General features: G+C 42.5%; 1 protein-coding gene across 1 annotated transcript in view; it reads right to left on the bottom strand.

The window, feature by feature from the left end:
* agbl1 (AGBL carboxypeptidase 1) overlaps positions 1–18,360 on the bottom strand; it is a 149,881-nt gene that overhangs the window by 112,221 nt on the left and 19,300 nt on the right. The window contains exons 5-7 of the mRNA XM_014124437.2: positions 17,092–17,223; positions 15,642–15,735; positions 8,416–8,453 (exon numbers count right to left, since the gene is read on the bottom strand). Of these exons, the coding sequence (XP_013979912.2) occupies positions 8,416–8,453; positions 15,642–15,735; positions 17,092–17,223 (264 nt within the window). The remainder of the gene's footprint in view (positions 1–8,415; positions 8,454–15,641; positions 15,736–17,091; positions 17,224–18,360) is intronic.

Here is an 18,360-nt window from a genome sequence, read left to right as displayed (position 1 = left end):
GCACAGCTGAAAACTGTTGTCCTGATTAAAGAAGCAATAAAACTGTCCTTCTTTAGACTAGTTGAGTATCTGGAGCATCAGCATTTGTGGGTTCGATTACAGGCTCAAAACAGCCAGAAACAAAGAACTTTCTTCTGAAACTCGTCAGTCCATTCTTGTTCTGAGAAATGAAGGCTATTCCATGCGAGAAATTGACAAGAAACTGAAGATCTCATACAACGCTGTGTACTACTCCCTTCACAGAACAGCGCAAACTGACTCTCTAATTAGAATAGAAAGAGGAGTGGGAGGCCCCGGTGCATAACTGAGCAAGAGGACAAGTACATTAGAATGTATCGTTTGAGAAACAGACGCCTCACAAGTCCTCAACTGGCAGCTTCATTAAATAGTACCAGTCTCAACGTCAACGGTGAAAAGGCAACTTCTAGGCAGAGTTCCTCGGTTGCAACATTCACTACCGAGGTTCCAAACTGACTCTGGAAGCAACATTAGCACAAGAACAGTTAGTCGGGACCTTCCCGAAATGGGTTTCCATGGCCAAGCAGCCGCACACAATCCTAAGATCCCCATGCGCAATGCGACGTGTCGGCTGGAATGGTGTAAAGCTCGCCGCAATTGGACTCTGGAGCACTGGAAACGCGTTCTCTGGAATGATGAATCATGCTTGACCATCTGGCAGTCCGACAGACTAATCTTGGTTTAGCGGATGTCAACACTACCTTTCCGAATGCATAGTGCCAACTGTAACGTTTGGTGGAGGAGGAATAATGGTCTGGGGCTGTTTTTCATGGTTCAGGCTAGGCCCCTTAGTTCCAGTGAAGGGAAATCTTAACGCTACAGCATACAATAACATTCCAGACGATTCTGTGCTTTGAACTTTGTGGCAACAGTTTTGGGAAGGTCCTTTCCTGTTTCAGCATGACAATGCCCCTGTGCACAAAGCGAGGTCCATACAGACATGGTTTGTTGAGATCGGTGTGGAAGAACTTGACTGGCCTGCACAGAGCCGTGTCCTCAACCCCATCGAACACCTTTGGGAGGAATTGGAACGCCAACTGTGAGCCAGGTCTAATCGCCCAACACCAGTGCCCGATCTTACTAATACACTTGTGGCTGAATGCAAGGAAGTCCCAGCAGCAATGTTCCAACATCTAATGGAAAGCCTTCCCAGAAGAGTGGAGGCTGTAATAGCAGCAAGGGGGGGGGGGTCGCAACTCCATGTAAATGCCCATGATTTTGGAATGAGATGTTCAACCAGCAGGTGTCCACATACTTTTGGAGCTCTTCAGTAAGGCCATTCTACTGCCAATGTTCGTCCATGGAGATTGCATGGCTGTGTGCTCGATTTGATACACCTGTCAGCAACAAGTGCAGCTAAAATGAAGAGTTGTCCACATACTTTTGTATATATAGTGTATTTTCATTTATTTTGTCAGTTACCGGTTGCCTATAGTCAGGAAGGCCGCAATTTGGGCAGCATGCACGCCAAATATACAACTTGTAGCATTGTGCCCATAGACATATAACTCATAGAAGGATTTTGGAACCTCTCACTCTGACAGTTTGAGTGTTAAACTCATGGGTATGCTAGCAATAGCTGCCAGTCCTAACTTCAATGGAAACTGCCATCTATACATCATTTTTCTATGGTTGATTGCGGTTGTCTGTTTGCCTTTTGCAAATGTTTAAATACAGACATTTTTGGCGAACAGCAGCACTGTTTTTCAAAGTAGCTCATCTTGAAATAGGCCATTGCCAAGAGGAGCGCGTCGGCCATCACCGTGAGTAGTATCCTACAGCATGGCTTCATCTTCATCATTGGGCGAATCAGTGTGCCACTGGAACTTGTATTTAGTAGCCTGCTGTAGCCGATAATATATATTTTACCTCCTAATATTCTACAATCTGTATGTCACCTCATTGGCCTGGGCTGTTGTTTGTTTGAATTCAAGACCAGATTGATCTCAGTTTGTCAGTGTAGCCACTCATTCCGGTCAGTATGTGGTAATAAAAAAGATTAAGCTAATGCTTTCTGTCATGACCCTGCAAACAAATGTTCCCCATGTGTATAGCTTTATTATAAAGGGCCTTTTTGTTGGGGGCTCACTTTAATAATGTTTACATTCTGTATTACCCGCTTTATATGTATATACTGTATTCTAGTCATGGCTAATCCTATATAACTACTGCTGTACACACTTTTTCTATTCATATACTGTCCATAATGTCTATACACTCTAATTATATATATATATATATATATATATATATATATAATCATATATATATACACACGCACGCACGCACACACACACACACACAATAACTCTTTCCATGACATAAACTGACCAGGTTTACATGGATTGTATGTGTGCCATTCAGAGGGTGACTGGGCAGGACAAAAGATTGAAGTACCTTTGAACGGGGCATGGTAGTAAGTGCCAGGCGCACCGGTTTGTGTCAAGAACTGCAACACTGCCGGGTTTTTCACGCTCAACAGTTTCCCATGTGTATCAACAATGGTCCACCACCCAAAGGGCATCTTGACACAACTGTGGTAAGTATTAGAGTCAACATGACCAGCATCCATGTGGAAAATCTTCGACACCTTGTAGAGTCCATGCCCTGATGAACTGAGACTGTTCTGAGGGCAAAAGGAGAGGGGTGCAACTCAATATTAGGAAGGTGTTCTTAATGTTTTGTGCAGTGTATACTCCGGACTCTGACAGTGCTCGTTCTGATATTTCTTATGTGTGTATTGTTATTGTATTGCTTGATATTAGTGTACTGTTGGAGCTAGAAACACAAGCATTTCGCTGGACATGCGATGACGTCTGCAAATCTGTGTACGCGACCAATACATTTTGATTTGATTTGATTTATTTAAATACAGTGCATTCGGAAAGTATTCAGACCCCTTCCCTTTTTCCACATTTTATTAGGTTACAGCATTTTTCTAAAATGGATTAAATAATTTTTTCCCTTCATCATTCTACGCACAATACCTGATAATGACAAAGCGAAAACAGGGTTGGTAGATTCTTTTGCAAATGTATAAAAAAAATACAGATGAAATACCTTGTTTACATAAGTATTCAGACCCTATGCTATGAGACTCGAAATTGAGCTCAGGTGCATCCTGTTTCCATTGATCATCCTTGAGATGTTTCTACAACTTCATTGGAGTTCACCTGTGGTATATTCAATTAATTGGACATGATTTGGAAAGGCACACACCTGTCTATATAAGGTCCTACAGTTGACAGTGCATGTCAGAGCAAAAACCAAGCCATGAGGTTGAAGGAATTGTCCGTAGACCTCCGAGACAGCAATGTGTCGAGGCACAGATCTGCAGCATTGAAGGTACCCACGAACACAGTGGCCTCCATCATTATTAAATGCAAGAAGTTTGGAACCACCAAACTCTTCCTAGATCTGGTCGCCCGTCCAAATTGAGCAATCGGGGGAGAAGGGCCTTGGTCAGCGAGAACACGATGGTCACTCTGACGAGCTCCAGAGTTCCTCTGTGGAGATGGGAGAACCTTCCAGAAGGATAACCATCTCTGCAGCCCTCCACCAATCAGGCCTTTAAGGTAGAGTTGCCAGACGGAAGCCACTCCTCAGTAAATGGCACATGACAGCCCGCTTGGAGTTTGCCAAAAGGCACCTAAACATTCTCAGACCATAAGAAACAAGATTCTCTGGTCTGATGAAACCAAGATTGAACTCTTTGGGCTGAATGCCAGGCCTGAAATCTGGCACCATTCCTACGGTGAAGCATGGTGGTGGCAGCATCATGCTGTGGGGATGTTTTTCAGAGGCAGGGACTGGGAGACTAGTCAGGATCGAGGGAAAGATGAACGGAACAAAGTACAGAGAGATCCTTGATGAAAACCTGATCCAGAGAGCTCAGGACCTCAGACTGGGGCGAAAGTTCACCTTCCAACAGGACAACAACCCTAAGCACAAAGACAAGACAACGCAGGAGTGGCTTCGGGACAAGTCTCTGAATGTCCTTGAATGGCCCAGCCAGAGCTCGGACTTGAACCCAATCAAACATCTCTGGAGAGACCTGAAAATAGCTGTTCAGCAACGCTCCCCATCCAACCTGACAGAGCTTGAGAGAATCTGCAGAGAAGAATGGGAGAAACTCCCCAAATACAGTTGTGCCAAGCTTGTAGCGTCATACCCGAGAAGACTCAAGGCTGTAATCGCTGCCAAAGGTGCCTCAACAAAGTACTGGGTAAAGGGTCTGAATACTTATGTAAATGTGATATTTCATGTTGTTTTTTTTTAAACATTTGCAAAAATGTAATTATGGGGTATTGTGTGTAGATTGATGGGGGGGGACAATTTAATCCATTTCAGAATAAGGCTTTAGCGTAACAAAATGTGGAAAAAGTCAAGGGGTCTGAATACTTTCCGAATGCACTGTAGTTGTACTATAGTATATATTTATTGAGCAGCTATGCTTAACAATACATTCTTGCCCTATTTATCAAGCCCACAGCGGTAATGTCAAGGATCTTGATCCTATGGTCATTGAGTGTTATTACTTTGACATAGAGAGCTGTCTTTCTTGGAAGATGTAGAATACTGCATAACACACAGCGTGAGATGTCATGGTTGGAAAAATACATACTATTGCATTCAGTATCTGCAGGGTAAGCTTTTATCACAGCTCTCTAGAGAAAGCAACATTTTTCTACCTGGTTTAATAGCAGTAGAAACACCCAAGTGTCCTCATTTCCAGCCTCATTACAATGAAACACAACAGAATGAAATAAACTTGGAAACCTGAAGCACTTTCTCCTGTTGGCATCACTTAACTACCTCTCTGAAGCCCCTCTACTTCTCTTCAGTTATAATTTGGCAAGGCCTAACAGAAGGCAAAACATAGTATCCATCATATGTCCTCCAGATAGGCTTGAGTGCTAAATGGATTCAAAAGTATTGAGGGAGTTTGAAAACCTTTTTCAAATATTTATTCACACGTGACCTTTGCATCAATTTAAGTATTAGCCACCACCTTAGTGTTATAGAAAAAGCTGTGTTGCATTTCCATTCGTCTCTTGTCTGTTTACTCTCTGGGTCTGGGTAAATAAATGTTCACTACAAGCAGCTGTATTAGCTATTCATAATCAAATTGATGCCGGCTGGCGCTTTTTTCCTCCATGTCATGCTTCGCTGTGCATTTTATTAAAATAACACAATAAGAGCATGCATCATCTTGGCACTGAGAGGCCAAATAAACAATACTATAATGAACTGAAGTGTCGAAGTCAGATAAAAACACATGGCATTCGGTGTCATAATGATGCATTTTTGGGGGGAATAGATGTGAAATGCAGGAAGACTGCTCCGATAGGGATGAGATGAGAAACTCAATGAGATGAGGGCAGTTTGTGTTACAATGCATATAGGCTCCATGATGATAGCATTGGGCAGAACAACTTGTTAAGATGAAGAATATGGTAAGAAGTCCAACTGGTATGATAATTAAGGTCTAGTGAGTTCTACAACGGCTACATAATTGAAGGAAAGACTGTTAGTCTAGCCAGCACTTGTGGAATGAACATTAGTAATCTAAGTTTAAAGGCACTAGCTATGTAACAATACGCTGGCTTTGTTCAGTTACTGTAGCTAGCTGCGTGTGTTCAGTCTGGATGGTATAAACAGAAGCGTAAGTACATCTACTATTCACAATGGCCATGAGCCTTTCTACTGTTCAGTGAAGGGGAGGACAATGTGTATACTCCCATTGACACAGCTTGCTGATCTTATAACAGAATGCATCCTTGTATCTGATGAGGAAACTGGGGCCTGGCCAATACCAATGCCAGAGCCAGAGCTACACTGATAGAGAATCTACAGTGCCACTGCAGTAATCCACAGAGGACTGAGCTAGCGTTGAAGGTCAACCTGACATGGGTACTGTGCAGTATGCTGGACTGGGGCAGCATGGGAAGTGCTCAAGTGCATCTCCCCACTACAGTGTCTGACAGATGATCACAGGAGATGGAGTGTAGCGTGAGTATGGAAACAAATGAGAAAGGACTGGGGGTTCTCTCACTAGTGCAAGAGCTCCCCTCTCTCTCTCTCTGTAGCTCACTCTGGCGTGCAGGTAGCCTAGCAACTAAGAGCTTTGGGCCAGTAACCAAAAGGTTGTGGGTTCAAATCCCTCAGCCAGCAAAGGTGGACAAATGTTCTGTTCTGCCCTTGAGCAAGGCAGCTAACCCTGAACAACAGCACCTCTCTGATTCAGAGGGGTTGGGTTAAATGTGGAAGTACACGTTTCAGTTGTGCAACTGACTAGGTATCTCCTTTCTCTCCCTCCTATTATCTAGCTTTCTGAAATGGTTTTTCTTTGCTCTCCCATGGGACGAGAGATCAACTTGCGGTGAAATGCATGCAGATGGATAGGTAGGTAATGCATAGTACAAAGCTAATTCACATAACTCCAATCACAGCCACAGGGACAGGTATGTATGCAAGCAATACGTCTTGATGTAGGCCTATCTCATTATCCTAGAAAGGTTTATAAAAGGTTTGGTTTTCTAATCCTATGGGGAGAGTATAATTTGGATTGAGATACTGTGTCATAACGGCTGCCCAGAAATACTGCATCAACACATGGACTATGCGTAAGAGTGGAAGCAGCTCAAGCCTAGTTGAAATGGTAAAACATTGAAAATAAAGCTGGGGAAAAAAAGATGTATTTGGGACCTTCCTTTTCACATGTCAAGCCATCTTTTGAAGCTGCTGTCTGAGCAGCTTGATACAGAAACATCATCTAGCCTACGACGACTAAATGTGTAGCACTGAATTAAATTGCACAACTAACTGATCGTCAAACCACACAAGGAAGAAGGAGGTGAATTGTTCGATGGTTATCGACTACCTCTGACTCACATCCCCCTTGAGAGAACAGGAAACCAGGAAAGTCAAAAAATAAATAACATCACAAAGCGTAATAAAGCTCCCTGTGGACTGCATAGACAAAGAGCAGCGACTGCACTGGAAATTGCTGCTGAATGAAAGAGAATTAATTGCACCATCCCCGCCTAGGCGCACATCTTTAAAATAGGCTTCAGAGAGAACCAGGAGCCTAATGTTATTCACAAGTAGAATCGTTCAGCAACTGCAGTGCATCAACAGGTGCAGAGCCTGTATACACAAAGAGGGGGCTGAGGAGCTGAGTAAGGCACAGAGTCACACTGCCACCCACAGGTAGACCAGAACACCTCTCCCTGGCTGTTATAACAGCTCAGAGCTGAGCAACCTCTCCCTGGCAGATTAATAGCTGAGCTTGTGTGTTTTTCATGCCTTTACGCATTTTGAACGCCCGGAGAAAACAGAAACTTCATTTTGTTGGGGGGAAAAAATGCTTCCCTCGATGATTAAAGGAAATACCGGTTCTGTTAAAGCACACAGGGAGAAATATTAAAGTGATTTTTAACATTTACTACAATATCAATAGCTAATATAGCTTGTGTTATGAGCAAATATCCAGTGAGGGAGATGTGATATTAAATCATTGTCTGACAAGCTGTGAAGTTGTGGAGAACCTCTGTGTAATCATGTTATACTGAGTATGACTGTGTTTCAACTGAGTGAATCCGACTGGGAAGGGGTGCAAGACAACAAATCAAATCAATAATTTCATGAAGATGATCACTCTGAGGGTTAACACAGACATGGAGATTGGATGTCCACTATTATCACCCAAGAAGATGTGAGCTAAGTAAAAATGAAAAAAAAAACTTAATTTTAATCCCAATAGCATTGCTTGTCATATATGCATATTTCACCAATGCCTCTGCTAGCAGAATTGCTAAAACTGGTAATACTATACATTTCATATCCATATTCAATTCCCGGTCACAAAACAACTTCTAGGGTCCTACAGAAGAACAGTCTCCTGCGTGCTCATTTGAAAAAGTAAATTGCCTGGAATATTATCACAATTATGTACAAAATGGCACAGAGCTAATTCACAGCTGGTTTCCCTATATCACTAAACCATATTTTGTGTATACGCTTCCACGCTTGCATAATATTAATAGTTATAAAACAACAATGGCTTGTAAACAGACTCGATAAAATGACCACGTTTGACCAGTTAATTAAGGGGTTTGATATCGAGAGAATAGATTAAATGTGTGGTCAAAACAAAGCCTGTGGCACAGACCATCTAACACATTACCCGGCTGGAGTCGAGGCTATCCAACACAAAATGCCACTCAATATTCCTCCCCATTATGATCCTGATTACTCTCATGGCCTTGAACTAGATCATCTGAGACAGCCAATAGCACAGTCGATTGGGATAGAACTATTCCAGACTGCTAGTGTGGAAGGTAAGAGTTTATAAAAGGGAAAAAGTATGAGTAAGAGGGGCTGAAGAATACTTACTTGAACATAAAAGTGCTGCCAGTGCATCGATTGCTGCCCTGCGAAAGAAAAGAGAAGTAATTTTACATACAACAGTGATTAAGGAGCTGCTCTCCTTCTGCAGAATAAAACCAAGAAGATGGGCACCTCTCCAATGTCCCAGTCAGCATTTTATAGTTTACATAAGCACAGAGGCACCTGCTTTAGTAATGTCGAAATCCCTGTCACTGCAATCATAAGCATTTATTACCAGGAACACAACTGCTGATTCAGGGTTGTAGACATATATTCTGCCACAACAGTGTGAACATAGATTAATTATGAATGTGGTTCTCTCTACAGCCACATAAATCCTAACTTTGCCTTCTGAATTAGGATGTGTGTTCTTTTGATCTAGAGCTGAGGTGAAGGGCATAAACAAGCCAAACAAAAAAACAGTGTTGCATGCAGTCGCTGGAACACAGGAAATGTCATGCCAGCGAATTGTTCTCTGTTGATTGTCCCGGATCCACATTAAGAGGATACGTCTCCTGTGACATGTCCCATTATTAAGGATCAGCAGTGTGTGCTTCCCCTCTGATGAGTCCACATCAATACCATTCACACAGTGTACCATATGTAGCCTATTAAATCAATCAGTTACCATGCTCTCAGTTCTCCTAATACGCCACACCGTCTCCCTGTCTCAGACTCAAACTGAAACAGTTTAACACAGGCACCTAGCGGTGCTGTATATAAAAGAGCCCATGGGGATATCTGATCGGAGCGGTGAAAACGAATTATCCGGACGATTTCTTCTACCTCGAAATCACATGAAAAATGGGACTAATTTCAGCCTGTTTGAACAGGGGTCATAATAAAGTTGTTCCTCACAGCTGTGGCTGTTGTTGTTTCTACGGGGAATACAACATGCCTCTGGACAGATCAATGATCACACACACACCCTCTCACACAGAGGAGATCATCAGAGGGGGAGAGAGTCTTGTTAATTATGTCCTTGAAAAGCTTGTTGGTCATATTAAGGCTTAGCTCATAGCCTCTCATCGACTACAGCTTGTTGTGTTGAAACCCAGCTGACTGTGACATTGTCAGCCCTCAGTAATGTGGTTGCCATGCAGCCATACAGCACTGGGGCTCTCCCTATGGGCAATAAGTGCCTATGGTGCACAGTCAACACTATGGGCAATAAAAAGGGACATCTGGATGTATTGCGTTTTCAATACCATGTTGGGGAAAGGCTATGAAGGGACAATTCACTACATACTTGACTGATAAGTCTCTTCCTATTCCAACATGTGAACAAATAATTACATGTGTCAGAATTCCCATCAGAATCCAAGCTGGGAGCAGGGATCTCTGGTGCTGGATTGTTGATAGCAGGCACTACTAACAAATGTGTATGTGTCTGGGTGTGTGTGACTGTCGCTTGTGTGCCTGTGTGTGTGCTTGGCCAGCGTGTGTTTGCTTGCATGTGTATGTGTTTGATTGTGCGCGTTAGTGTTTGCAAAGTATTATAACATTATGTCAAATTGAGTGAGAACGTCAGGTGTTCAAACTCTCCCCTGCAGCCAAAGGCGGTAACAATTTACTTTCCATTTTACTTTGCACAGAAAGAGACTGCCAATACATATGCTCCCTGCCGTGATCCAACTCCATTAAACATGAGTAACCTACTTCCCTTTAAATGAGCTGCTGTGGAAAGTTTTGATGAATGCAGGTTCAGCAAGTTCCTCCTCTGCCCGGCGGATTCTTGCTTTAAGGCACACATTTAATTACAAACCTGAGCCAGGCAAACTTATGCAAATTGTTAAATTTGTGCAGACACAAAAAAGGTTTCGCTTTTTCAGGGATTCGGTTTTAGAAAATGTAAAACCTCTCTTGCTCGTAGAGGGTAAAACTATTTTTGATATAAGACAAACATAATGTCTGAATCTATAAGCAACAACACACTGTTTTGGGCTCTTGGCTTCACGGTGGCAGCACAGTAGGCCCATGCCCTTTAGCAGTACTAGGAAGACACTACAGCCTCTCCTGAGCGAGGCCATACTTTGTTAACTCATAAGACACAGTTAGCTTAGACAAATTATGAATTGAACTGTCCAAGTATACTGGTACTCAAGGGGCAGCAGTGTAGCCTAGTGGTTAGAGCATTGGACTAGTAACCAAAAGGTTGCAAGTTTGAATCCCCGAGCTGCAATCTTTCATTCTGAACAAGGCAGTTAACCCACTGTTCCTAGGCTAGCATTGAAAATAAGAGTTTGTTCTTAACTGACTTGCCTAGTTAAATAAAGGTAAAATAAAAAGTTAATGTTGAAATTGAGTGGTGGTCATGTAGAGTGAGTGATTTTATAGCAGTATCTGTGAACTGGACCCACTGGTTGAATCAATGTTGTTTCAACATATTGTGACGTGGGGTGGCAGGTAGGCTAGTGGTTAAGAGTGTTGGGCCAGTAAACTAAAAGGTTGCTGGTTTGAATCCCTGAGCAGACTAGGTAAAATATCTGCAGATACCCCCTTGGATAAGGCACTTAACCCTAATTACTATTGTAAGTCATTCTGGATAAGATGACAAAAAAATTGGAAAATACATTGGATTTGTTAAGGAGCCTTTTGGTCCTAGACTTAGCGCTTCGGTACCGTAGATGAAGGGGAGGAGACAGGTTAAAGAAGGATTTTTAAGCTTTGAGACAGTTGAGACGTAGGTTGTGTATCTTTGCCAATCAAAGGGTGAATGGACAAGACAAAAGATTTAAGTTCCTTTGAACTGGGTATGGTAGTAGGTAACATGTGCACCAGTTTGAGTGTGTTAAGAACTGCAAAGGTGCTGGGTTTTTCACACTCAACAGTTTCCCGTGTGTAGCAAGAATGGTCCACCACCCAAAAGACATCCAGCCAACTTGACATAACTGTGGGAAGCATTGTAGTCAACATGGCCAGCATCCCTGTGGAATGCTTTTGACACCTTGTAGAGTCCATGCCCCAATGAATTGAGGCTGATCTGAGGGCAAAACTGAACTCAATATTAGCAAGGTGTTCCTAATGTTTTGTACACTCAGTGTATTTGGGTGGTTGAAATTATTTTGAATTTCATATTTGATTAGGCATATTTTATTTGACCTTGGTTCAATGCTGACAGTAAAACGGTATTTTTGAATCAACAGCATTGTTTCAACATCATGCCATAAACCCAAATAAAGATTGAAGTAAGTAATAAAAAGTGTCGATAGATTCCTGCCTGAACAGTGACTCCTACTGGTATACGAGGGGTAATACACTGCGGTGAGAACAAGTCTACCATCCAGATGCCTACCTCCAAGTATCAAATCAAATCCAATTTTATTGGTCACATACACATGGTTAGTAGATGTTAATGCGAGTGTAGCGAAATGCTTTTGCTTCTAGTTCCGATTATGCAGTAATATCTAACAAGTAATCTAACAAATTCACAACAACTACCTTATACACACAAATACACACAAATGTAAAGGGATAAATAGAATATGTACATATAAATATATGGATGAGCGACAGCGTGCAGCATAAGCAAGATGCAGTAGATGGTGTAGAATACAGTATATTCATATGAGATGAGTAATGTAGGATATGCAAACATTATTAAGTGGCGATATTTAAAGTGACTAGTGATACCTTTATTAAGTCAGTTTATTTAAGTGGCCAGAGATTTGAGTCTGTATGTTGGCAGCAGCCTCTCTATGTTAGTGATGTCTGTTTAACAGTCTGATGGCCTTGAGATAGAAGCTGTTTTTCAGCCTCTCGGTCCCCGCTTTGATGCACCTGTACTGACCTCGGCTTCTAGATGATAGCGGGGTGACCAGGCAGTGGCTCAGGTGGCTGTTGTCCTTGATGATCTTTTTGGCCTTCCTGTGACATCGGGTGCTGTAGGTGTCCTGGAGGGCATGTAGTTTGCCCCCAGTGATGCATTGTGCAGACCGCACTACCCTCTGGAGAGCCTTGAGGTTAAGTGCAATTGCCATACCAGGTGGTGATACAGGCTGACAGGATGCTCTCAATTGTGCATCTGTAAAAGTTTGTGAGTGTTTTAGATGACAAGCCAAATTTCTTCAGCCTCCTGAGGTTGAAGCAGCGCTGTTGCGCCTTCTTCCCAACACTGTCTGTGTGGGTGGTCCATTTCAGTTTGTCCGTGATGTGTACGCAGAGGAACTTAAAATGTTCCACCTTCTCCACTACTGTCCCGTCGATGTGGATGGGGGGTGCTCCCTCTGCTGTTTCCTGAAGTCCACGATCATCTCCTTTGTTTTGTTGACGTTGAGTGAGAGGTTATTTTCCTGACACCACACTCCGAGGGCCCTCAACTCCTCCCTGTAGACTGTCTCGTTCTTGTTGGTAACCAGGCCTACCACTGTAGTGTCGTGTGCAAACTTGATGATTGAGTTGGAAGCGTGATTGGCCACGCAGTCATTGGTGAACAGGGAGTACAGGAGAGGGCTGAGAATGCACCCTTGTGGAGCCCCAGTGTTGAGGATCAGCAGGGTGGAGACCCAGTTGCACAGGGCGGGGTTGAGACCCAGGGTCTCGAGCTTAATGACGAGTTTGGAGGGTACTATGGTGTTAAATGCTGAGCTGTAGTTAATGAACAGCATTCTTACATAGGTATTCCTCTTGTCCAGATGGGATAGGGCAGTGTGCAGTGTGATGGCGATTGCATCGTCAGTGGACCTATTGGGGCGGTAAGCAAATTGGAATGGGTCTAGTGTATCAGGTAGGGTGGAGGTGATATGGTCCTTGACTAGTCTCTCAAAGCACTTTATGATGACAGAAGTGAGTGCAATGGGCTGATAGTCATTTATTTCAGTTACCTTAGCTTTCTTGGGAACAGGAACAATGGTGGCAATCTTGAAGCATGTGGGGAAAACAGACCTGGGATAGGGATTGGTTGAATATGTCCGTAAACACACCAGCCAGCTGGTCTGCGCATGTTCTGAGGACGCAGCTATGTATGCCGTCTGGGCCAGCAGCCTTGCGAGGGTTAACACGTTTAAATGTTTTACTCACGCTGGCCACGGAGAAGGAGAGCCCACAGGCTTTGGTAGCGGGCCGTGTCAGTGGCACTGTATTGTCCTCAAAGCGAGCAAAGAAGTTGTTTAATTTGTCTGGGAGCAAGACGTCAGTGTCCGCGACGGGGCTGGTTTACTTTTTGTAATCCGTGATTGACTGTAGACCCTGCCACATACATGTCGTGTTTTAGCCGTTGAATTGCGACTCTACCTTGTCTCTATACTGACGGTTTGCTTGTTTGATTGCCTTGCGGCGGGAATAGCAGCACTGTTTGTATTCGGTCCTGTTTACGGTCGCTTTGCCATGATTAAAAGCGGTGGTTTGCGCTTTCAGTTTTGTGCGAATGCTGCCATCAATCCACGGTTTCTGGTTAGGGAAGGTTTTAATGGTCATAGAGGGTACGACATTTCCGATGCACTTGCTAATAAACTCGCTCACCAAGTCAGCGTATACATCAATGTTAGTGTCTTAGGCTATCCGGAACATATCCCAGTCCACGTGATCGAAGCAATCTTGAAGAATGGAATCTGATTGGTCAGACCTGCGTTGTATTGACCTGAGCACGGGAGTTTCCTGTTTTAGTTTCTGTCTATAGGCTGGGAGCAACAAAATGGAGTCATGGTCAGATTTGCAGAAGGCAGGGCGGAGGAGAGCTTTGTATGCGTCGCGGAAGTTCGAGTAGCAATGATCCAGAAAGCTACCAGCTCTTGTCGCGTATTCGATATGCTGATAGAATTTAGGAAGTATGGTTCTTAGGTTAGCTTTGTTAAAATCCCCAGCTACAATAATGCAGCCTCAGGATGTATGGTTTCCAGTTTACATAGAATCTAGTGAAGTTCATTCAGGGCCGACGAGGGATCTGCTTGGGGGGGACATACACAGCTGTGACTATAATCGAAGAGAATTCTCTTGGAAGATAATGCGGTTGGCATTTGATTGTAAGGAATTCTAGGTTGGGTGAACAAAAGGACTTGAGTTCCTGTATGTTGTTGTGATTACACCATGAGTCGTTAATCATAGGGCATACTCCCCCGTCCTTCTTCTTACCACAGAGATGTTTGTTTCTGTCGGTGCATGCGTGAAGAAGCCGGGTGGCTGTAACGACTGTATTGGCAACATCTCCCGAGTGAGCCACGTTTCTGTGAAACAGAGAATGTTACAATCTCTGATGTCTCTCTGGAAGGCAACTCGTGCCCTAATTTCGCCCACCTTGTTATCTAGAGATTGGACAGTAATATGCTCGGAATCGGTGGATGGTGTGCTCGCCTTCTGAGTCTCCTGCAGCGACCGCATTGTTTTGGGTCGGCCTCTGGGATAAGATTGCATGTCCAGGGTGGAGGTCCGAACAAAGGATCCACTTCAGGAAAGACGTACTCCTGTTCGTAATGATGGTAAGTTGACATTGCTTTTATATCCAATAGTTTTTCCCGGCTGTATGTAATAACACTTGAGATTTTCTGGCCTAACAATGTAAGAAATAATACATAAAAAAACGAATAACTGCATAGTTTTCTAAGGACCTGAAGCAAGTACCATGCTCAGCTTTGGAAACAAACTGCGCTCGATTCAGCTGAGCTATCATGTCAGCACATTTAGACATTGATTAGCTTCCATACAATTTTGCATATACTACCTAAATAAAATTGAATCTTTTAAAGTACTACAATCACATGTAGACTGTTTTCTTAAACAATCTACATGTGAAAGTACATTTGGAATGAAGTTGGATTTATGAAAGCTACGTTGAGATCTGATTTACTGTCATTCATCCATGGCTGATTGGATCTTTGGAAGTTTAGAAGTAGTTACCATTAGCCCTATAAATAGAATGCCAAATTCATGATATTATTAATAAACTTTTACCTTCAGTAAATCTTCAATAAACATTACACCTCTCGTGCGACAATCATTTATTAGGCCAAAGCCTATTGATAAGGACACTAAGATTGTTAAATATTGCCTAACCACAGAGAACAATTTACAGCACTTCAGCAGAACTTATGTTTAAATCTTGGGCTATAAATCATATAGAGTGCAGTATTTGATTCACCCAGGACTTGGTTAGTCTCATTTTCAGTGCGATCTGATCCGTCCGTGATATGTGTAGTGCTTAGAGAATGCAACGGTGGGTATACTGTAGAGCTCTGGCTGTAGCTGTGGCATGTCTCTGGCACAGCCAATGACAGGTGGACATGATATACGATACTCACTTGATGGTGCGTTTGTGCCTCGTAGTGTGAGGGGGTATCAGTCTGAATATAACGTCCAGGCCTTGGTTTTGTCCCAGCAGCGTAGCTGTGGTGACTGAAAGATATAGAAATGCCATTGATACTTGCATTCAATGGCTAGTGCTAATTGATGACGTTTCTCCCTGTCCAATTCCTTACGAGTCCAGAGTGGAAATCTACTGGCTTCATGGGAATTTCAAGAGACTTCAACATCAACCAAAATTCTAACTTCCACCACATACTTTAGATTTGCTTACTGACAAAAGTTTTCTATTTACAGCGCCTACTGAAAGTCTACACACCCCTTGCAGAATCTTCCCACTGGGCACAGATGTCAGTTCATCGTCCAGTTTGGATTTACATTTGGTTGTCGACAAACGTGAATTCAAAGTGAAATCAACCAAAAATGTGACCTCGCCATTGGATTTAGGTTACAAGTTGGTTCAACATAATCAGGACTGAGATGAGACCACTCAGGAAAGCTCAACACCTCTTGGAAAGCCATTCTGGTGTGTCTTTGGCATGAACATTTGTGTAATTGTCTTGCTGAAAAATACTTCTCTATCCCACGGTTTCAGAAGACTGAGGCTGGTTTTCCTTTATCTTTTTACTGGGCTTTGCTCCTTCCATATTTATTTAGATTGTGACAAGCTCCCCAGTCCCTGCCAATGACAAGCATACCCGTAACATGATTCTGCCACCACCATAATACTTAAAAAATACATATATCCATCATTGATTCCCAACCAAATGTACTGAGCTTGAGCAATTTTCATGAAAAAAAGGACATATGTTTCCTTAAGAGTTCAATTCTAACAAGAGTATAATTCTAACAAGAGTCCAATTCAAAATTACTCACAGGTATAATGGCTGCCAAAGGTGCTTCCACCAAGTGTTAACCCTGGGGTGTGAAGACACGCAATCAATACATCCTCCTTTTGTATATTGTAGTAATTTGGAAAATGTCCTATAATTTTTCTTTCACTTTGGATTAGGCTGGGTAGATTGATAGGGGAAAAAATCTAATTGAATCCCTTTTATAATTACATTTTAAGGCAGCAAAACTGGAAGATTGTGGAGAGTCTGTACTTTCACCAGCGACTATATAAGCGACTCTGACAGTTTACAGTCATCATAAAAATGATCAGACCTTGTGACCATGTTGTTTAATCATTTCACTGGTCAATATTTATATACAGTATGGTTTCATTAAATCGTAATTACTATCCTAAATGAAGGGCACCAGCACATCTGCACTCAAGTCAAATGTGTGGCGCCTCTTCAGAATGTAGACCTCCTCCATACTCCCTGAACTCACAGAGTCCCATAGAGATCTTTGTATTAATTCTGGATACTGTTGACATTGAGAGTAAATCACAAAACAGACAAAGCAGGGAAGTGTGATTGACGCTTTACTGGGTTATTGACCTACCAGAGGAGCAGAAAACCTGGAGGACCCAAAGGCAGGCTGCCGTCCTCCTGGTGTGTTTTACATTCTGTTTCAGCAGAGTCAGAGTTGGCAGCACAGCCTCCGCCTTCTCTGCCTTCATCCCAATACGACGGTCTGATCGAGACACACATAACACCACAGACAGCAATCAGTAACCCCCAGATCTAATGATACTGACCACCCACTGACACTGTTTACACCAGTGCAAATGTTTGCACAGTTATTTTTCAGAGAAAATTAAACATTCTATGGGGTAGAAAAACAGATCAAGTTAAAATGAAGATAAAGATTTGATTAGTATAATTAAAACAGTTGTAGGCCTATGTGGTTTGCTTATTTTATCCGCCACTTAAAATAACAAGAAAACACTTCTCATTGAGAATCACCATAATGAAATGAATTCATGAATAAAAGCTGCTTGGGCGCATGAGGACAATATTTTCACTGAATGATATGCAATCCAAATATGCTATTAGATTGTCTATCTGCTTGAATGATTTCTCACTGCTTTAACACATGTGAATTGCCTGACGGTTTGTGGAGTGGAATAGATCTGGTATGATTTTCTACTAATCACTGACACACAACAATGCTTAACCAGGCACACAAATCCTAGTGAATGATACAATATTACAGCAATTACAGTGGAAAAACCACTTAAACCAACGTTCAAACGCGTCACTGGCTTTATTGAATATTGCATCAGTATTCAAAGCTGGCATTTTAGTGATCGGAGGACACCTGTTAAATGTGAAGAGTCCAGTCAAAGGCACCCATTAGATGACTGACTGTACTATGTTCTGTAGAGAAGACAGAAAAGGCTCATCAGGCCCTGAAGTACAGGGCAAAGCTTTTCTTTTATTGGAATGCAGATGAGACCAATACAACTCAACTATATGTGCTATTTAGCAATAACATCATGAAACAGATGTGAAAGTAAAGAGTTGTGGGATCTAATTCAAGTAGTAATAAAATCACCTTGATCGATTATATTGCATAGCACCATATAAATTGACCATTGCTTCTCATTCTTGTCAAAATAGCTTGAGACCAAAATGGGTTTTTAGAAACCAGCTGATGCTGCTGATACCAGTTACCATAAATCCTTCATTAGCTTGGGTGACAATAAACATTGCAATGAATATGAATGGAGAAAGCTTATCCCACTCATACAAGTGGCCACATGCCACTTGTGACGATATGAAGGTATGCATCCATGTCAGTGAAGCTTTGTCACATAATGGATAACAC

Source organism: Salmo salar, chromosome ssa10 (genome assembly GCF_905237065.1).
Source record: "Salmo salar chromosome ssa10, Ssal_v3.1, whole genome shotgun sequence".
NCBI lineage: Eukaryota > Metazoa > Chordata > Actinopteri > Salmoniformes > Salmonidae > Salmo > Salmo salar.
The sequence above is the reverse complement of the archived record's forward strand: the minus strand, read 5'-3'. Positions and strand labels throughout refer to the sequence as shown.